Source organism: Euprymna scolopes, chromosome 7 (assembly GCF_053919585.1).
Source record: "Euprymna scolopes isolate OS-2025 chromosome 7, ASM5391958v1, whole genome shotgun sequence".
Taxonomy (NCBI): domain Eukaryota; kingdom Metazoa; phylum Mollusca; class Cephalopoda; order Sepiida; family Sepiolidae; genus Euprymna; species Euprymna scolopes.
In genome coordinates, this window is record NC_136488.1 from 22,067,868 (window position 1) to 22,086,170 (window position 18,303).

Consider the following 18,303-nt stretch of genomic DNA (forward strand, 5'->3'; position numbering starts at 1 on the left):
TTTTCATGACAACGACTATCGTCATCAAAGATTTGCAAGAATATTTTTGTCATTTATTTCTGTTTTTATCAAAAGTGGTGGTGGCAGAAATCAAATTTAGTTTCTTCTCCCCCCCCCCTCTCTCTCTCTCTGTCAGACAATGTTTTTGATTAAGATGGCTTCTGTATCTTATGCGAACTGCACCAAAGCCAACAGAGTTTGAGCCATTTTTGAAATAGCCTTTTCTTTATTGACTGAGGAATGGTTAAAACATCCTGTACAATTCTAGGATGTTCACCTTCCCAGGCCACTGCCTCTCGTCTTTCAGGTAGAGTGAGTTTATTGCTTACTGTCTGAAGCTTCCTTACCAAGGAATACCAATGGGACGGCTCAGCCAATTTTTAGTAGGCCAAAGTGTGACTCCTTTAGGGGTACTGGCTTGACTTTCCCCACTTTTCTGACCTTGTGTCACATCTTTCCATGGTGGGAAGCAAATAAATAACAGCATACAAACTCATGAAAATAAAACGACCAATACAAGAAAAACTTTGTACATTTAGTTGATTACATTTGTTGCAATACCTCAACTCTGGCAGGTGCCTCTTCTTCCTTGTAGACCATCTTTATTGTTCTCTTTTTTATCTCCAGTTAATCTCTACCTCCCCCTTATTTTTCTAATTTATTTTTATTCTAAGTATTACATCCCCATTACTCTCTTTCGCTTGCTAAGTTCTAATAAAATGAAACTTATTTGTAATTATGATTTGGGAAGTTATAAGGAACACAGGCAGAGGCAGGTGTTCTTGTCTGTTGATTTCATAACGGTTTGTAAAAATTTAAGTAATTTTCATCCAACTTTTTATATTTCCTGAATTCAAAACAAATTATTTAAATGTGCCTCATTATATTATGTAGTTTTTCACGTGCATTCATCTGGAAAGTTTGTGTTTCATGCAAGTATTTGTAAACTTTTTATTATAGAAACACATCTTAAAAAAAAAAATATCAACTATGTTAATATGCTTTGCATAGAAATAGATTTGCGTAAAAATTTTGGTGTTTATATAGAATTATACTTATTTAAAAAAAAAACAAATTTAGAAAAATATTTCTGATGCACATATTGCTACGGAATGAAGATGTCATATTCCAAAAATCATGTAACTTGATCAAGTAGTTTGGGTTTTTTTAATCAAGAAAATCAAATTTTACAATTTTTAATGATTAAAAAGTTGTGATTATTTTGAATACAAATAAAGCCTCTGTAAGTCGAATTCAGTTGTCACTCCTGGAAAAAATATTTAATCAACATGGTCACTCCCAGCTCTCTTGTCATCAAATTAGATTGATGCATTTTTATTAACTTAATTTTGTTTTAAAAATGCAATCAATAAAATCATGTTTTTAAGTAAAAAAAAAACTCTCATGCACTGCCAGCTATGAAATAGCTTCTTTTTTTTTAATAGAAATTGGTCCAGACAAAGCATGAAGCCACTTGATGTAAGGAGCTAATGATAACTAAAGATGATTATCACAAAAACAGGAGATACTTATTAAACTTAGTCTTGAAAAACAAAACTGTAGGTAGGAAGAAAACACTTAGCAGGACGTGAGTTCCACAAGCTTGCAATTCTTGAAAAGAAACTACTGGAATAGGAAACTGTATTACAATGAGGTATTAAAAAAAAGGAGGAATTGATGGAAACCTGAAAGTGTTTATAGCGATAAAGGGAACCAACTTTATGAGAAACAGAAAGAGTGATGGATCTAATTCATGAAATCCAAGAAAGATTTGATAAGAAAAAGAATCCAAGAGTCGATTTTTTTTTTTTTTTTTTCTTAAGCGCAAAGTCATTTTTTTTTTTATATACTTTTGATTGAGACAAAATCTTTCTACTATTTATAGGTGAAATGTGCTAACTGCGGAGAAGTCACAGACCGATTTGTGTATTTGTGTTTAGAGGTAAGAATTAATTAATTCCAACTTGTCACAGTTTTTATCTTTATTTTATGATCTTTTTTCATGATTATATTTAAGAAGTGTTGAACTTTTTCACTGGTGTCGATATTTGACTGACAGAAATATTGCACTCTGCTTAAAAGCAGTCTGATTTGATCTCTTGGTCATCTTCATAGTTTTGTATGCCTTATAATAATGTAGAAAACCGAAACAAATACATATTGACCATATATCATCAACAAGAAACGTGCTGAATTGAATATGAGAATTGTGTCTTACAAACATTAACCTCTTAAGGTCCAAGCTGAAGCAGGGAGCATTGGTCTCTATATATCAATGCTAATAAAACTCAAAACATACTCTATGGGACACATCAGCCACCTCCAAACGTTTTTATCAACCAAAAGAAATAGTTATATTTGACAACTTCGCCTGTTATGTAACTGTGTGTATAGTTCATGCATGGCGGTCTATATAATTATGGCATGACCGTTCATCCTCTGTCTTTGTGTGTGCATAGTCATGGGTGTGCCTGTGGGTGTCACATACATGCAGTCTATAAGGAGATCTTAAGACACGTACCTTTTCTCTTTTCTTCAGTTGGTCCCCCTCTGACAGCTGCCTTCAATCTGGAAATCAAATCAGGCTCTTAAAACACTACTGTATATTATTATTTGTAGACAGCCTTTATTTAGGATCTTCTTCATTTCTAGGAGGACCTCTGCATCGTTGAATCGATTCAGATCTCTTTCTTCTTTTCTGCTTTCTTATCTTGACTGCAAGCCGCTCTCATTCTGACTGACTTTGATTCTTGGCTAAAAAACTCTCTGACTACCTGGAAACACATGTGTGTCCTCTAATTATTTTAAGGTGTGGTGTGGGGGTGACAAATCCCATCAACACAACTTGGACTCAACATGCACTGACCTGCCTTATGACCCCTGCTAGCACGCATGTGCAATGCATCCAACCCGAAGTTAACGAGTTCGAAGCCTGTCAGCCTTTACCTTTCGAGCTTTCTGCACTTTTGAACACAAGCAAGTTGGTTCAAGCAAGTACCGCATTAACCATATTTTTGACACACAACACATACTTAGAAAGCTTCATAGACAAGAAAGCCAGTACGGACTATAAGTTACAGTGTATGATAGATAAGGCCTTAGCAGCATTTAACCAACTTTATAAGATCTGGAGAAACCAAAAAATTCACCCTCAGATCTAAATCAATATTTTATAACAGCAGAGTCCTATCAATGCTACTATATAGAAGTAAAACTTGATATCTCCAAATTAACCAAGAGAGAAAATTAGATACATTTGATTCCAAGTGCCTAAGAAAGATTCTAGGGATCAAATGGAGCGATTGAATTACCAACCAAGAAGTCAAAGACCGCACTAACCAACAGGTAATATCATCTATAATCTGCAAATTAAATCTAGGCTGGTTTCGACATATCGTAAGATTGGCTCTAGAGAAGATTGGCAACCAAGTTTTCTAATTGACCCCTGATGGAAAAGGAAAAAGTGGAAGACCAAAAATGAACGGGAACCAGAAAATGGAGAGAAATTTATTTGCAGTAGAAAGAAGCTTGAGGGATGCTGTGAATCTGGCTTCAAACTGAAAATGATGGTATAATTTGACTGCCTTGTATGTTGCAGGATGCAGAGGTTCCAAAGTCCAAGTAAGCAACACCCGTAGGAAGTTGGAGAATATGAATTTAGAGAGCTGTTGGTTTTCAGGTCATCTGTGTTCATTAAACATCTCAGTACTGCATTCACTTCATTGACAGAATCAACTAGCCAAATTTTTGTAGCCGCAGTGGTGAGATGTCAGCTGAAGTTCTCATCTTCTCCTCTCTGTATTATCTTTACTTAAATAATAACTTTTATAAATGTTATTAATAAAAAGAAATATGAACAAATGCAATTGGTTATATAAAGAGCTTCATTCTTTCTTCATAGGAGCCATGTATATGCATAAAACTTCCAACCTCTTCCCTCATAGAGATGGAGGGGGGGGGGGGGGGTAAGCAGCAGCAGCTATCCAAGTTGATTGCTCTCTGTTCCTATTCAATCGAAAGTGAAAAATTGGTTCTTATCCAGAATTCCACGTATATTAAAAAAAAAAAAGAAAGAAAAAACTGTATGATGCATATAGCTATAGCAAAACCAAAATATCATATTCCAAAAATCATAAATTGATCGAGTAGTTTTATTTTTAACTAAGAAAATAACATTTTATGAGTAAGAGGAGCAACTGTCTTGCATCGTTATCTTGAAAATAATCTAAAGAAAATTTCAAGAAACAGGGAGATAACTCAACAATTCAAACTTATGAGATTTATGTTGTAATGCCTACAAACTCCAATTAATCGATTAAAAATAATTTTCTTTATAAAAATAAAACTAATTGATCAGTATGTGATTTTTGGAATATGATAGTTGTTTTGTCATGCATACATGATACAGATGTATGTATTTTGTTTTTTTAATATAGAGAAAATTCTGAGCAAGAATTGAAACCTCTACTGTATTCACCTACTTGGCCTTTTGGGCAAGATCAAAGTGTAGTATCTGTTCTTCAGATGCTGCACTTCTATTTCTTGTTCTCTTTCAGTGGAGGAGAAATCCTTCACGACTGAGACAATTTTTATTTTTGTACCTTTTCTCCACGTTAAAAAACGACCCTGGTGTCTAACTCTGTCCCGTGGGGAGGCATAGTAAATAGTTACATCAGTTTAGCGACTTTCTGCCTCTGTGACGTCACTGACAGGATACATAGCTCTTACAATTTTTTCTCAGAAAATTCCATGCGACATAATTTTTAACCATACATTAAAAGATACCATACTAAATCGGCAACCTCACAACTAAATATTATTATATAAGGTGTGCCCATGGTCAGTCAGATCATGAGATACAAGAAGACCCCTTATGACTTCTGCTAGCACACAGGTGCAATGCATCTGATAGAAGATATTGATTAGTTTAGTCTGACACAGGCTATGGCTGAGGTTCTCAGGGAACATCCAACTACTGACAGATCCTTATTTGCTCATCAGGTTTTTGTATTAGAGGTAGATAACTGTTCTTGTTGAGCTTTTCTTAAAACAATGTCCACTTCTTGATTTTGATTCGTGAACTCTTATGTTGACGCAATTCTTATCAAATCATGAATCGAGCAATGTTGAATATGGTCAGTTCTTCGATTGATGACCATTAGATTATAGCAGGTGCTGTAAGTTTAATAGCAAAAATGACCGCAAAGTCAATTTTTAATTCCATTGAGAAAACGTATGAATCAATCTCTCATCTGTCAGATGAAACAGTAGATTAGACTAGATGTTCAATCCTTGGTAGGGCAACTAATTTAAGAAGGAAAACACTAGAAAAAGTATGAACATCCCTTGTGCACTATGTCCAATATCAACTTGTGTTCAATTAATTGTTTGCAATATTTATTGTTTAAGCTAAAACCAACAGAGTAAACCATTGATTGAATAAAAATTACTTATTTACTTGAAAGGGGGATGGGTTCATACCTTTCTCTGTAATATCAGGGCTTAAATGATTATAGCAGATCCAATGGAATTTGAAGTCGATTTGCTGATTTTATACTCTGTACACACCATGTTCATATACACAATATTTTTTATAGAATTCAATTTTATTTCCAGGAAACAACTTCAATGAAAGGCAGTCGTGGATCAGCAAACCTAGTGATTAAATGCCAACTTTGTAGTCGAGATAATTCCATGGGTAAGTTATTTCTTTTTTATGCATAACTACAGTGTTAAATGACAAAAAATATATATATTTTAACATCTGCATTTATAAAATCACTAGCAAATACCTTAACATTGCATAGGAATAAATGAAGACAATTACAATTTTTAATATTTTTTCAGTTCTAGTCAAGAATTTCTCATATATTGAAAATCAAAAATAAAGACATATCGTATTCCAAAAATCACATAAATTAATGAAGTAGTTTTGTTTTATAAAGAAAATCATTTTTAAGTGATTAATGGGAATTCGTAAATATTACAACATAAATTTAATAAGTATGAATTATCTCCCTTTGTTTCTTGATTTTTTTTTTATGACATGCGAGTCAGTCACTCCTTGGTTACTTATAAAATTTAATTTTCTTATTTAAAAATAAAACCTGATCAATTTACATGATTTTTTAAAATATATTTTCATTTTGTCACAGGCACGTACATCATAGCGATTTTTCTTTATTTTTGTTTTTTGATATAGGAAGAATTCTGGACAAGAAACTTTTTTTCCTTTCTATATTTTTCAAACTATAAATGAAATCAAGTAAAATGTTGTCTTTGGATGTGATTGTAAACCCCTCATAATATTATGGTACCTTTTACCCCCAAATGCATATTTAATGCCATCGTTGCACTTCTTCTAAGCTTCTAGTCAAAGTTGTGCTTGATTTCAAGATAGGTCATTGTTTCTAATTACATCACTGGGCAGACAGATACAGGAGCAAAGAGTTCTTATACTACACTTCATCTTTTCTGTGCTAGGTCAGTAAGAAAGGAAATCATTTAAGACTGAGATAATTTTTATTTTTGTGCCAATCTAGAGTGCTCCTTTTTGATGAACGGAATTTTTGCATACATTAAGAACCAACCTTTTGTCTGGGGAAGCAAATATAGACAAACACAGCATAAATAAATATTTTCCTATGTTGGTATTATTTCTATGTGTTAGTTCAGTTTGTTAAATGTGTTGTTTTATTTAACCATACCAACAAAATGTATATTTAAAATCCAGATCCTAAAATTCCTTTGGATTTGATGCATAAAAATGATCTTTTAAAGGCTTGAAATCCTTTATTTTAGTTTTAACGTCAGTCTTTTAAAAATATGTATCAAATTAGTTTGTGTATGCAAATTGAGAGCTGATTTGTCATCAAATAAGGTTGGGTTTTGTGAGTGCCAGATAAAGATTGCACTTTTCAGAGTTACCTCCCCTGAACCGTTTTACATTCAGTTTCTTGTTTCAATGTTTATGATTTCAGTTTTTATTCAATCTTTCGTTTCGTTTGTGCATTATATAATAGAAAGTTGTATTTTGTTTGTTTGTTTTACAAGGGATCAACACTTATCAATACCCAAAGGCCACTCGAGGATAAAGATTAATGGGTGTACTGTAGTCATCTGAACAACAGCATAGTAATAGACAGTAGTGGAAATTTGGTATAATTTGATTAGTTAAGGCGACGGCTGGAACTTGTTTGCATTAGACTTGTTTGCATTAGACTTGTTTCAATGTTTATGATTTCAGTTTTTATTCAATCTTTCGTTTCGTTTGTGCATTATATAATAGAAAGTTGTATTTTGTTTGTTTGTTTTACAAGGGATCAACACTTATCAATACCCAAAGGCCACTCGAGGATAAAGATTAATGGGTGTACTGTAGTCATCTGAACAACAGCATAGTAATAGACAGTAGTGGAAATTTGGTATAATTTGATTAGTTAAGGCGACGGCTGGAACTTGTTTGCATTAGACTTGGAGACGACCATATTGTAATTGGCACGAAAAGATGGTGAGTGGAAGAGTCCCACAGGTGGACAGTTTTGTCTCACTCCCCAAAGATATTTATAAGCTTTACATATTCTGTTATAGTATAACCTCGATCATAAAAATACTGTAATATTTGTTTACATGAGGTCACCAGGAATCAAATTAATGGCTATGGAATGGGGGGGGGGTCTTTCTTTCAAGAAATCAAGAAGGAAAAAGGTACTTGTACAGTTTAATCGAGACATTAAAAAATGGAAATATCGAAAAAAAAAAAGAAAGTTATATTGTATGTATCCGTTATGGAATGAAGTTCTCCGAAAAAAAATTCACTTAATTTGATCAAGTAGTTTTTTTACAGCGAAAAAACAATTTATGATACCGATCAAAAGGTAGCTAGGTTTCGATTTTTAAGAAGAAAAGCTATGATATAAGATGGGGAGGGAGTGTCGGCGCTTTAGACTGAGTTATCTCCCTGTGGTGTGTTCTAAAAATCCATCATGGCTACCTTCAGCACGCCATCATAAAAACGTGTTTTTCCTCTGTAAAAAAAACAAAAACAACTACTCAATCAAATTAAGTGCAATTTTTTTTCCGGAGAACTTCAGTCCAAAACGAATATATATAATATAACTTTTTCGATATTTTCATTTTTTAATGTCTTGATTAAACTGTATAAGTACTGAAAAAAAAAACCTACTTTTAAAGTTATCTCCCCTTAATCAATTAAAAATATGAATAATTATTGCAATATAGGAGCTCGGGACTTGGAGAAATATGTACACAAAGCATTCTGTGTAATGCTGAGTAGCCATGCAATTTTATCATTTTTATCTTTAAAAAAATATGTAAAGTTTTCGAATATTGATATTGTTTTCCCTTTCAACTTCTGCTTTCAGATATCATTCGTGATTCCATTGGTTCATACAATATTGAAAATGATAACAAGTTTGTTACGATGGTCGTGTTTGACTGCCGGGGGATTGAGCCTGTTGACTTCCAACCAACGGTAAGTACTGATCTTAAGATGGCTTTGCAAGGCTGACATCAAGTCACCACATCGATTGGACCATGTTTGCTTTGTGATAATTCTATTTTAGCAAGACGTAAACAGGAAACGTTAACCGGAAACAGAAATCTCTATCCACTCAACTCTCTTACATCGTTATTATTTCTCCATTATCATTTTTACCTCAATGTCGCAAAGACAAATTTGTAGCCTTATATACACTATAGATTTTCATTTCTAGGCAGCTTGCAAATGTGTGGTTTCCATATTTAAAGTATCGGAAAAAATATGTGACACAGTGTGGGCTTTTTAGCTTTAGATAAATGACTAGAATATTTGTCATATGAACATATATTTTCCTCTATTAACAAATGGTTTCACAAAATGGTTCGTCTCTATCACTCCATTTATTTAGGCAAACCACTCTCCCATAACATGCTCAAACAGTGATAGCGTAGAGTTGTTGCTGCCATTGTCAACTTTACTTAATACCAGAGTATTGCATCAGGGGTCTGGACATCCGAAACAAACAAAATGAAAACAAGATTATCCTGGGTATTGAACTCTGACGCAACCAAATCAAATGTCAACATAAACTGAACAAATCATATGGCAAACAGAAACAATAAATAAAGAAAACAAGAATTATGAATCGAAATCCTATTCAAAAAGTCACTGCAAAACTAAATAAAAACAGGTGAGTCTGGACGAAACCATATTTGTTTTTTTGGGATGTGGATATGTGTTGACTGCATTCCAACTGATACCACTAAAACCCACCACCATCCTCTCTCTCACACTCTGTCACACGCCATTTGTCAAATAAAGTCGGCTGTTTTTATAAACAAAAGTTATTTTCTGTAAGTAGGCATGATGTAATAATAGTACGTTTTTCAAAGTTTTTAGTGCACTTCATTTCTGTTGCCAAAGTTTTGTGATAACTTTAAACTTTTAAATAAGGATATTTCTTAGAACTGCATGCCTGTGAAACTCTGTTCCGTCTGCCTGCTTCCTACCTGACTACAACTTGGATGTCTTCAAGTCCAACGTTAACAAATTAAACACTTCATCAAATCTCCACACTAACGTACTGTACTTGCAATAACCCTTATCCCTGAGTGGCTTCCGGGTCTTGATAAGTGGTGACACCGTGTAAAAAAAAATATATATATATATATATATCTAGACCAATTTCCATTAAAAAAATATTGAAAGTTGTCAAATATAACTGTCTTTAATTAAAAATGTGTACTTATTTATGTTGCAACATGTAGAACAATGAACTATGTAAATATGTGGAATATGTACTTATTTATGTAAATATATGGAATATGTACTTATTTATGTAAATATGTGGAATATGTACTTATTTATGTAAATATATGGAATATGTACTTATTTATGTAAATATATGGAATATTTACTTATTTATGTAAATATATGGAATATGTACTTATTTATGTAAATATATGGAATATGTACTTATTTATGTAAATTATATCTACCAATTCTTGAAAGAAAAATGGGCATGTGAGGGGACGATAGCTCCCCTATATTTAAATATTAAGTAATAAGTACTCCTCAAATTTCAGTTTCTTAATATTGGAAAGAATTTTTAAGGGGCATAATATAAGCACATTTGAATTTGATCCATAGTAATTTCATATCAATTAAGCAAGTTTTTTTTAATTTGGATGTCTTCTTAAGATCCCTTAAGCCTAAACCATAAAGATTACACATTTTCTAAAAATAAACTCCTTTAATAGGTTTCGATCAAAATTGCAATGATTCTAGACATGAGGTTTATTATCAGTATATATTGATATTATTTTCACTCTTTTGAAAGAATGCATGGGAGTTCTTGGTAGTAGATACAGAATAGCCGAGTTTACAAGGAAACATGGGAGAAAGTGATAAGGATGGACTTGAGGGAAAGAGGAATAAATAAGAACCTGGCCAGAGATAGGTTAGTTTTGAAGTCAATTTCTAAAAGCCATCCAACACATGCCAGCATGTAAAATAGAATTTTACACAAATATGATAATGAATGATAATTTTACTTTTCATTTCAAATTCATCAGCTCAACTCTATATCTCTTTCGTCTTTCAGGTAAAAAAAATAAACAAGTCAGAAGAAAATAGACTTTATGGCTTGGTGGGGGATGACCTTTTCTCTTCCCTGCAACCTCTCTCCCACAGAAAAGACGTTGCGAGCCTGTCTCTGTTTTATCGTTATTTCCATGGCAAGTGCTTGTCTGAGCTCCATTCTCTGCCCCCCCCCGCCAATCTTTCACGAAAAACACCCAACTAGCTGAAACCATTGTCAATAATTTTCCCCACTCTTTATCCGTGCCTAAATCAAAATATAGATTCCATGAACAAAGCTTCTTTCTCAGAACTGCACGGCTGTGGAACTCTCTGCCGCTTGCCTGTTTCCCCCCCCCCCCCGAATTCAACTTGGATGTCTTCAAGTCCAACACAAACAAATTCCTGATGAACTGCTCCCTTAAGTAATGACACTTTATCAAATCCCCAATACTAACTATTACTACGATACTATCCCACTGATTAGTGTACACACAATAACCCTTATCCCCGAGTGGCTCCTGGGCCTTGATAAGTGGTGACCCCCATGTAAAAAAAAAAAAAAAAACTCTAATTATTTTATATTTTTTTTTGTCTTTTTCTTAAAGGTTGGTTTTATTGCTGAAAGTTCAGAATCTGGCATGAAATTTAAAGATGTTTCCTTTGCTGAAGGCGTAAGTATTACTTTTATGCACTCCACTTGTTCAACAAGATCTGAGGTAGCCATCTTGGATTTTACTCTTCGCAGTGATTTGACCACACTGATGAATTGATAAGCATGAAAATTAAAATATTAGTTTATTAGCTCAACATCACAATTTCCAACGATGTCTTTTTTAAAATTTTACACTGTTTGTTTCTTTTCTTCAGGTAACCGTGAGATAAATATCTTTACTGCCACATACTGTTAGTTTAACATTTCACTAATTAACTTTCATTGACTATTTCAAAAATACCTTCTCTCTAACTTCATATGATCTTATTCAACCAATAGCATGCTCTCTATCTGTCAACTGAGTTTAACCGAAAGATTCTTGAGTTAAACTTAAACTGAATAACAGTCGGAGGTTACATCAACTGAAGTTGTGAAAATAACACTAAAGATGAGAACAGTAGTCTGAAGAATCCAAATATGAATATTCAATCCTTATCTAAAATATTCAGAAACATTCTTGCCCACCTCATCTCAACTTTACTATCAAACTCAAACAATGGTTTAATATAGCAATTAATTCAAATATTTTCATTGTTATTCTTTGTAAGGGTTATCAAAGTATCTTATAACTAGGGCTATGACAACAGTATATTCTTTCCATTGTTTTTACTCTTGAGTATATATCCGACACAGACACAATCAACTAAGGACCACATCACTCTACATAAAAACATATAAGATATCAATGGATATATACTTGAGAATCAAAACAAAGAAAAGAATATGCTGCTTTCATAGCCCTAATGATGACCAGCAATTTGACCATTTTCCTTATTAAATTTTCTATTAAATTTGTCATAATTATTCAATTAGTGTAATTCCCCTTTTTGCTTTTAAATAATGGTTTGTCTCCTTTTAATCATTTTGTTCTGAATAAAAATTATAAAGATTCAATTATTTAAATGGATATTTTTACAAAGTGTGAACGATATTTGTCTGCAATTTTCAACAGAATGAATTGCCCACCACTAGAAGACTACTCACACCTGAGAGTATCCTGTACCTCTACAAGACCACCATTCGCCCATGCAAGAAGTATTGTTGCCACATCTAGGCTGGCGCATCTACCACTAGTCTCTCCTGGATAGGGCCCAAACAAGAGTCTTAAATCTAATAGGCCCTGCTTTCTCAATTAAACTCCAACCCTAGTCCCATCGTCGCAATGTTGCATCCCTATGCCTATTTTAATGGAATGTGCACTGATGAACTCATTGCACTTGTGCATCCTCGACGTACATATCCCCAACAAACACGCTTAGCAACAAAATCTCACCCCTTCACTGTTAAGGTCCCTAAATGCCAGAAATCTTTCTATTCTAATCGTTTCTTCCCTCGAACAGCTACACTTTGGAATTCCCTTCCTGCTACCTGCTTCTATGGCTGTACTGATATGCAGAAGTTTAAATGTAACATAAACCAACAGCTTGTCAATCTTTCCTAGGCATAGTCCCAATTATTAGCCCCTTACGTCTAAATGGCGATATCCCTTGTAAGGGGTGAATGTGAGTAAAAAAAAAAAATTTAAAAAAAGGAAGTATTTCGACTGTTAATTAAACAGCCTATAGTCTTGCGATAGATTACGATATTTCCCCCATGGTTTATATAATGCTCAGCAGAGTTCACACATAACTAAATAGATTACGATATTTCCCCATGGTTTATATAATGCTCAGCAGAGTTCATTCATAACTAAATAGATTATGATATTTCCCCCATGGTTTATATAATGATCAGCAGAGTTCATTCATAACTAAATAGATTACAATATTTCCCCATGGTTTATATAATGCTCAGCAGAGTTCATTCATAACTAAATAGATTACGATATTTCCCCATGGTTTATTTAATGCTCAGCAGAGTTCATTCATAACTAAATAGATTACGATATTTCCCCATGGTTTATATAATGCTCAGCAGAGTTCATTCATAACTAAATAGATTACAATATTTCCCCTATGGTTTATATAATGCTCAGCAGAGTTCATTCATAACTAAATAGATTACGATATTTCCCCATGGTTTATATAATGCTCAGCAGAGTTCATTCATAACTAAATAGATTACAATATTTCCCCATGGTTTATATAATGCTCAGCAGAGTTCATTTATAACTAAATAGATTACGATATTTCCCCATGGTTTATATAATGCTCAGCAGAGTTCATTCATAACTAAATAGATTACAATATTTCCCCATGGTTTATATAATGCTCAGCAGAGTTCATTCATAACTAAATAGATCATGATATTTCCCCCATGGTTTATATAATGATCAGCAGAGTTCATTCATAACTAAATAGATTACAATATTTCCCCATGGTTTATATAATGCTCAGCAGAGTTCATTCATAACTAAATAGATTACGATATTTCCCCATGGTTTATATAATGCTCAGCAGAGTTCATTCATAACTAAATAGATTACAATATTTCCCCATGGTTTATATAATGCTCAGCAGAGTTCATTTATAACTAAATAGATTACGATATTTCCCCCATGGTTTATATAATGCTCAGCAGAGTTCATTCATAACTAAATAGATTACAATATTTCCCCATGGTTTATATAATGCTCAGCAGAGTTCATTCATAACTAAATAGATTACGATATTTCCCCCATGGTTTATATAATGCTCAGCAGAGTTCATTCATAACTAAATAGATTACTATATTTCCCCATGGTTTATATAATGCTCAGCAGAGTTCATTCATAACTAAATAGATTATGATATTTCCCCCATGGTTTATATAATGCTCAGCAGAGTTCATTCATAACTAAATAGATTACAATATTTCCCCATGGTTTATATAATGCTCAGCAGAGTTCATTTATAACTAAATAGATTACGATATTTCCCCCATGGTTTATATAATGCTCAGCAGAGTTCATTCATAACTAAATAGATTACAATATTTCCCCATGGTTTATATAATGCTCAGCAGAGTTCATTCATAACTAAATAGATTACGATATTCCCCCATGGTTTATATAATGCTCAGCAGAGTTCATTCATAACTAAATAGATTACAATATTTCCCCATGGTTTATATAATGCTCAGCAGAGTTCATTCATAACTAAATAGATTACGATATTTCCCCATGGTTTATATAATGCTCAGCAGAGTTCATTCATAACTAAATAGATTACGATATTTCCCCATGGTTTATATAATGCTCAGCAGAGTTCATTCATAACTAAATAGATTACGATATTTCCCCCATGGTTTATATAATGCTCAGCAGAGTTCATTCATAACTAAATAGATTACGATATTTCCCCCATGGTTTATATAATGCTCAGCAGAGTTCATTCATAACTAAATAGATACGATATTTCCCCATGGTTTATATAATGCTCAGCAGAGTTCATTCATAACTAAATAGATTACAATATTTCCCCCATGGTTTATATAATGCTCAGCAGAGTTCATTCATAACTAAATAGATTACGATATTTCCCCCATGGTTTATATAATGCTCAGCAGAGTTCATTCATAACTAAATAGATTACGATATTTCCCCCATGGTTTATATAATGCTCAGCAGAGTTCATTTATAACTAAATAGCTTACGATATTTCCCCCATGGTTTATATAATGCTCAGCAGAGTTCATTCATAACTAAATAGATTACGATATTTCCCCATGGTTTATATAATGCTCAGCAGAGTTCATTTATAATTAAATAGATTACGATATTTCCCCATGGTTTATATAATGCTCAGCAGAGTTCATTCATAACTAAATAGATTACGATATTTCCCCATGGTTTATATAATGCTCAGCAGAGTTCATTCATAACTAAATAGATTACGATATTTCCCCATGGTTTATATAATGCTCAGCAGAGTTCATTCATAACTAAATAGATTACGATATTTCCCCCATGGTTTATATAATGCTCACCAGAGTTCATTCATAACTAAATAGATTACGATATTTCCCCATGGTTTATATAATGCTCAGCAGAGTTCATTCATAACTAAATAGATTACGATATTTCCCCATGGTTTATATAATGCTCAGCAGAGTTCATTTATAACTAAATAGATTACAATATTTCCCCCATGGTTTATATAATGCTCAGCAGAGTTCATTCATAACTAAATAGATTACGATATTTCCCCATGGTTTATATAATGCTCAGCAGAGTTCATTTATGACTAAATAGATTACGATATTTCCCCCATGGTTTATATAATGCTCAGCAGAGTTCATTTATAACTAAATAGATTACGATATTTCCCCCATGGTTTATATAATGCTCAGCAGAGTTCATTCATAACTAAATAGATTACAGTATTTCCCCCATGGTTTATATAATGCTCAGCAGAGTTCATTTATAACTAAATAGATTACTATATTTCCCCATGGTTTATATAATGCTCAGCAGAGTTCATTCATAACTAAATAGATGAGTCCTCATAACAATGACATATAATTTTTTTGTAATCGTTTATAATAATATATTATAATTCTTTTCATAATTGTCTATGAAAATATTATAATTTTCTATGACATATAATTACATATTAAAATTTGTAATAATTTTCTATAATTGTCTATAGTCCTATATTCTACAGCACCCACAGGGAGATGAAAGTGGCTAAGTAGTTAATGACACAAACTAACAACCTGGGTGTGCTAAGTTAGAGTCCAATTTGTTCCACAGAAACACTTTCATTTAGGAATGTTAGCAACCTTCATGCGGTCTCTCCTATAAATACTCAATGTCATTCTAGAAAGAATTCTAACTAGAAAGATATTGGGGAAACGAATACCAACAATAATCATCTGATTCATACGAAATGAATGAATGAATGTTCAACAACAACAAGTATAACACCCCTTGCAACATTCGACAAATTACTATTTTGACTATCTTGCCGATTGGTTTACATCAAAACATTCCGGATATTTAATGGTCGCTTTTCCATTATAAACATTACACACACAGTGGTCACATTTCACGTGACATGGACAATTATTGACTAATGTTATATACAAGCAAACTTTCTGCTGTTTATAGTTGTCTGACATGAACACAAGAGTCCAGCATATACATTTGTAAAATTTCCAAAGATAAAATCAATATCACCATGTGATTCCCACAGTATTTTATTCAGGAAAAAAAAAAGGTTTTTGATCTGAAAATAGAACTTTTTTCTTCCAATTACATCCTTGTGTTAAGATGAATTAGGATTGTTGTCGCTTCTAGTCTCCAGATAAAAGGAGTTCAGTTTAGAGTGATCTCCCTTGATTTTTGTTTCATTTGGCTGAAAAACACAGATGGATCTTTAGTTAAGACCAAATATCTGTAATTCGAGTTTGATCTCAAGATAGGGCATTCTTTTTAATTATATCCTTGAACAGATTTTAATTCCGTTAAATTTGTTTTGTCTGATATTTTTCAGGATTGGACAGATTATGATGAAAATGCATCCGTGTCTGTTGGTGTCTACGAATTAGAGCACAAGTTTATAAAAGCCTGAAATTGATTTTGCTGAAACAGATGTTTGGCTCATCTTCTACAAATGACAATTGTATTTCTAGCCTGGTTGATGAAATGCTGAATAAAAGATGTCTCTTTTGTGTCCACTAAAACCATTTGGAGATTCAAGTCATACAACAGACATTCACTGAATTCTTTTAAAAATGGTAAATCTAACAGAAGAAGGAGTTTGCTTTTATTGGTTAAATAGAAATTTACCACTCCGTTTAATATTGGAAATTCAGCCAAGTGTTAATTAAAAAAAATCCTGTATTATAATTTTGCTGTTTTTTTTTTATTTTTATTTTATTTAATTTTTTTTTTTTTGCAAATAATAATTTGTTTTCACTAATTTGATTTTATTAGTTGTTAATAATTAAACTGTTTTCTATAATTTAACTTTTTAAAATTTTTATTTTGAAAATATTTTTAAATAGTTTAATTATAAATTATTAACTAAATATAATTATATTGTAAAGTTGGAAACAATTATTAATTATGTTTCTGAAGTTTTTAAATTATTTGTATTATTGATTTAAAGTTCTTGTTATGAGTGTTATTTTCACGTCTTATTACATGTAACCTCTGACCTTCTTCAGGCATACATTATTGAACTCTGGAATCTTTCTGTCAAACTCAGTTGCCAAATGAGAGCTTGCTATCTGCATGGATTAAATAAATTCCATGCAAATTCTTGAGTTTGACAGAAAGATTAATTCAAACTGTTTTTTAAAAATGGAAATTTTTCTAAAAAAATTTAAATATATTACAAATTCATATTTTTATACAAACAAATTAAACATCATAATAATGGCATATCGAATATTCAAAGTATTGTCATCATTCAAGAAATAATAAAAGTGGTCATAATATGTTGAGATTTTTTTGTGAGGAGATTAAAACTAGTTAAAATTTCTGATTTCAAACCACCATGATGGAGTGGCAATCTTCTATTTAACTCTTTTATTAATTTTGATCACAACTGAATGAGTCAGCCAAACAAAAAGAAAGACAAGAACAATACCAAAAAGATTTTTCTTGCATTTTTTTTTCTTTGCTTTTGTAAAATATCGATTCATTCAATTCTTTTGTGGTTTTCTTTTCATGATTTTTTGTACAGTTCAATAAAAAAGAACAAAATAAATTTGTTGTGTTTGACATTATGTAGTTGTTACTATTGTTCCTATTTACTTTGCCTCCCCACAAGGGCAGAATTAGACACCAAGGTTGCTTTTTAATGTGGAGAACAGGAACAAAAATAAAAATTGTCTCAGTCGTGAAGGACCTCTCCTTAGCTAACTGAAAACAAAAAATTGAAGTGCTGTATTAGAAACATATACTACACTTTGAGATATCAAATCCTTTATTCAGGTTAAAATACAAACATGAACAAAGAATTCACGCACAAGGCCAACTCAAAAAGGGGGAAAGTTTGGGGTTGTTGATCATCCTTGTGACACCAGAACTAAACAAAAGGTTCTCTTAGCTAGAATTCTCTTTCACCATAATACTGCATTC

At 32.4% G+C, this 18,303-nt stretch overlaps 1 protein-coding gene across 3 annotated transcripts in view; it reads left to right on the plus strand.

Annotated features, from left to right (window-relative positions):
• LOC145279628 (CXXC motif containing zinc binding protein-like) overlaps nt 1-17,948 on the plus strand; it is a 41,594-nt gene extending 23,646 nt beyond the window's left edge. For 2 of the 3 annotated variants that reach the window (XM_080130842.1, XM_080130844.1), the window contains exons 3-7: nt 1,886-1,942; nt 5,617-5,698; nt 8,385-8,494; nt 11,188-11,253; nt 16,709-17,948. In XM_080130842.1, coding sequence (XP_079986968.1) covers nt 1,886-1,942; nt 5,617-5,698; nt 8,385-8,494; nt 11,188-11,253; nt 16,709-16,786 — 393 coding nt within the window. In that variant the 3' untranslated portion in view covers nt 16,787-17,948. The remainder of the gene's footprint in view (nt 1-1,885; nt 1,943-5,616; nt 5,699-8,384; nt 8,495-11,187; nt 11,254-16,708) is intronic. The other variant, XM_080130843.1, reaches the window with a different exon arrangement.
• Nucleotides 17,949-18,303: the final 355 nt, after the last annotated feature.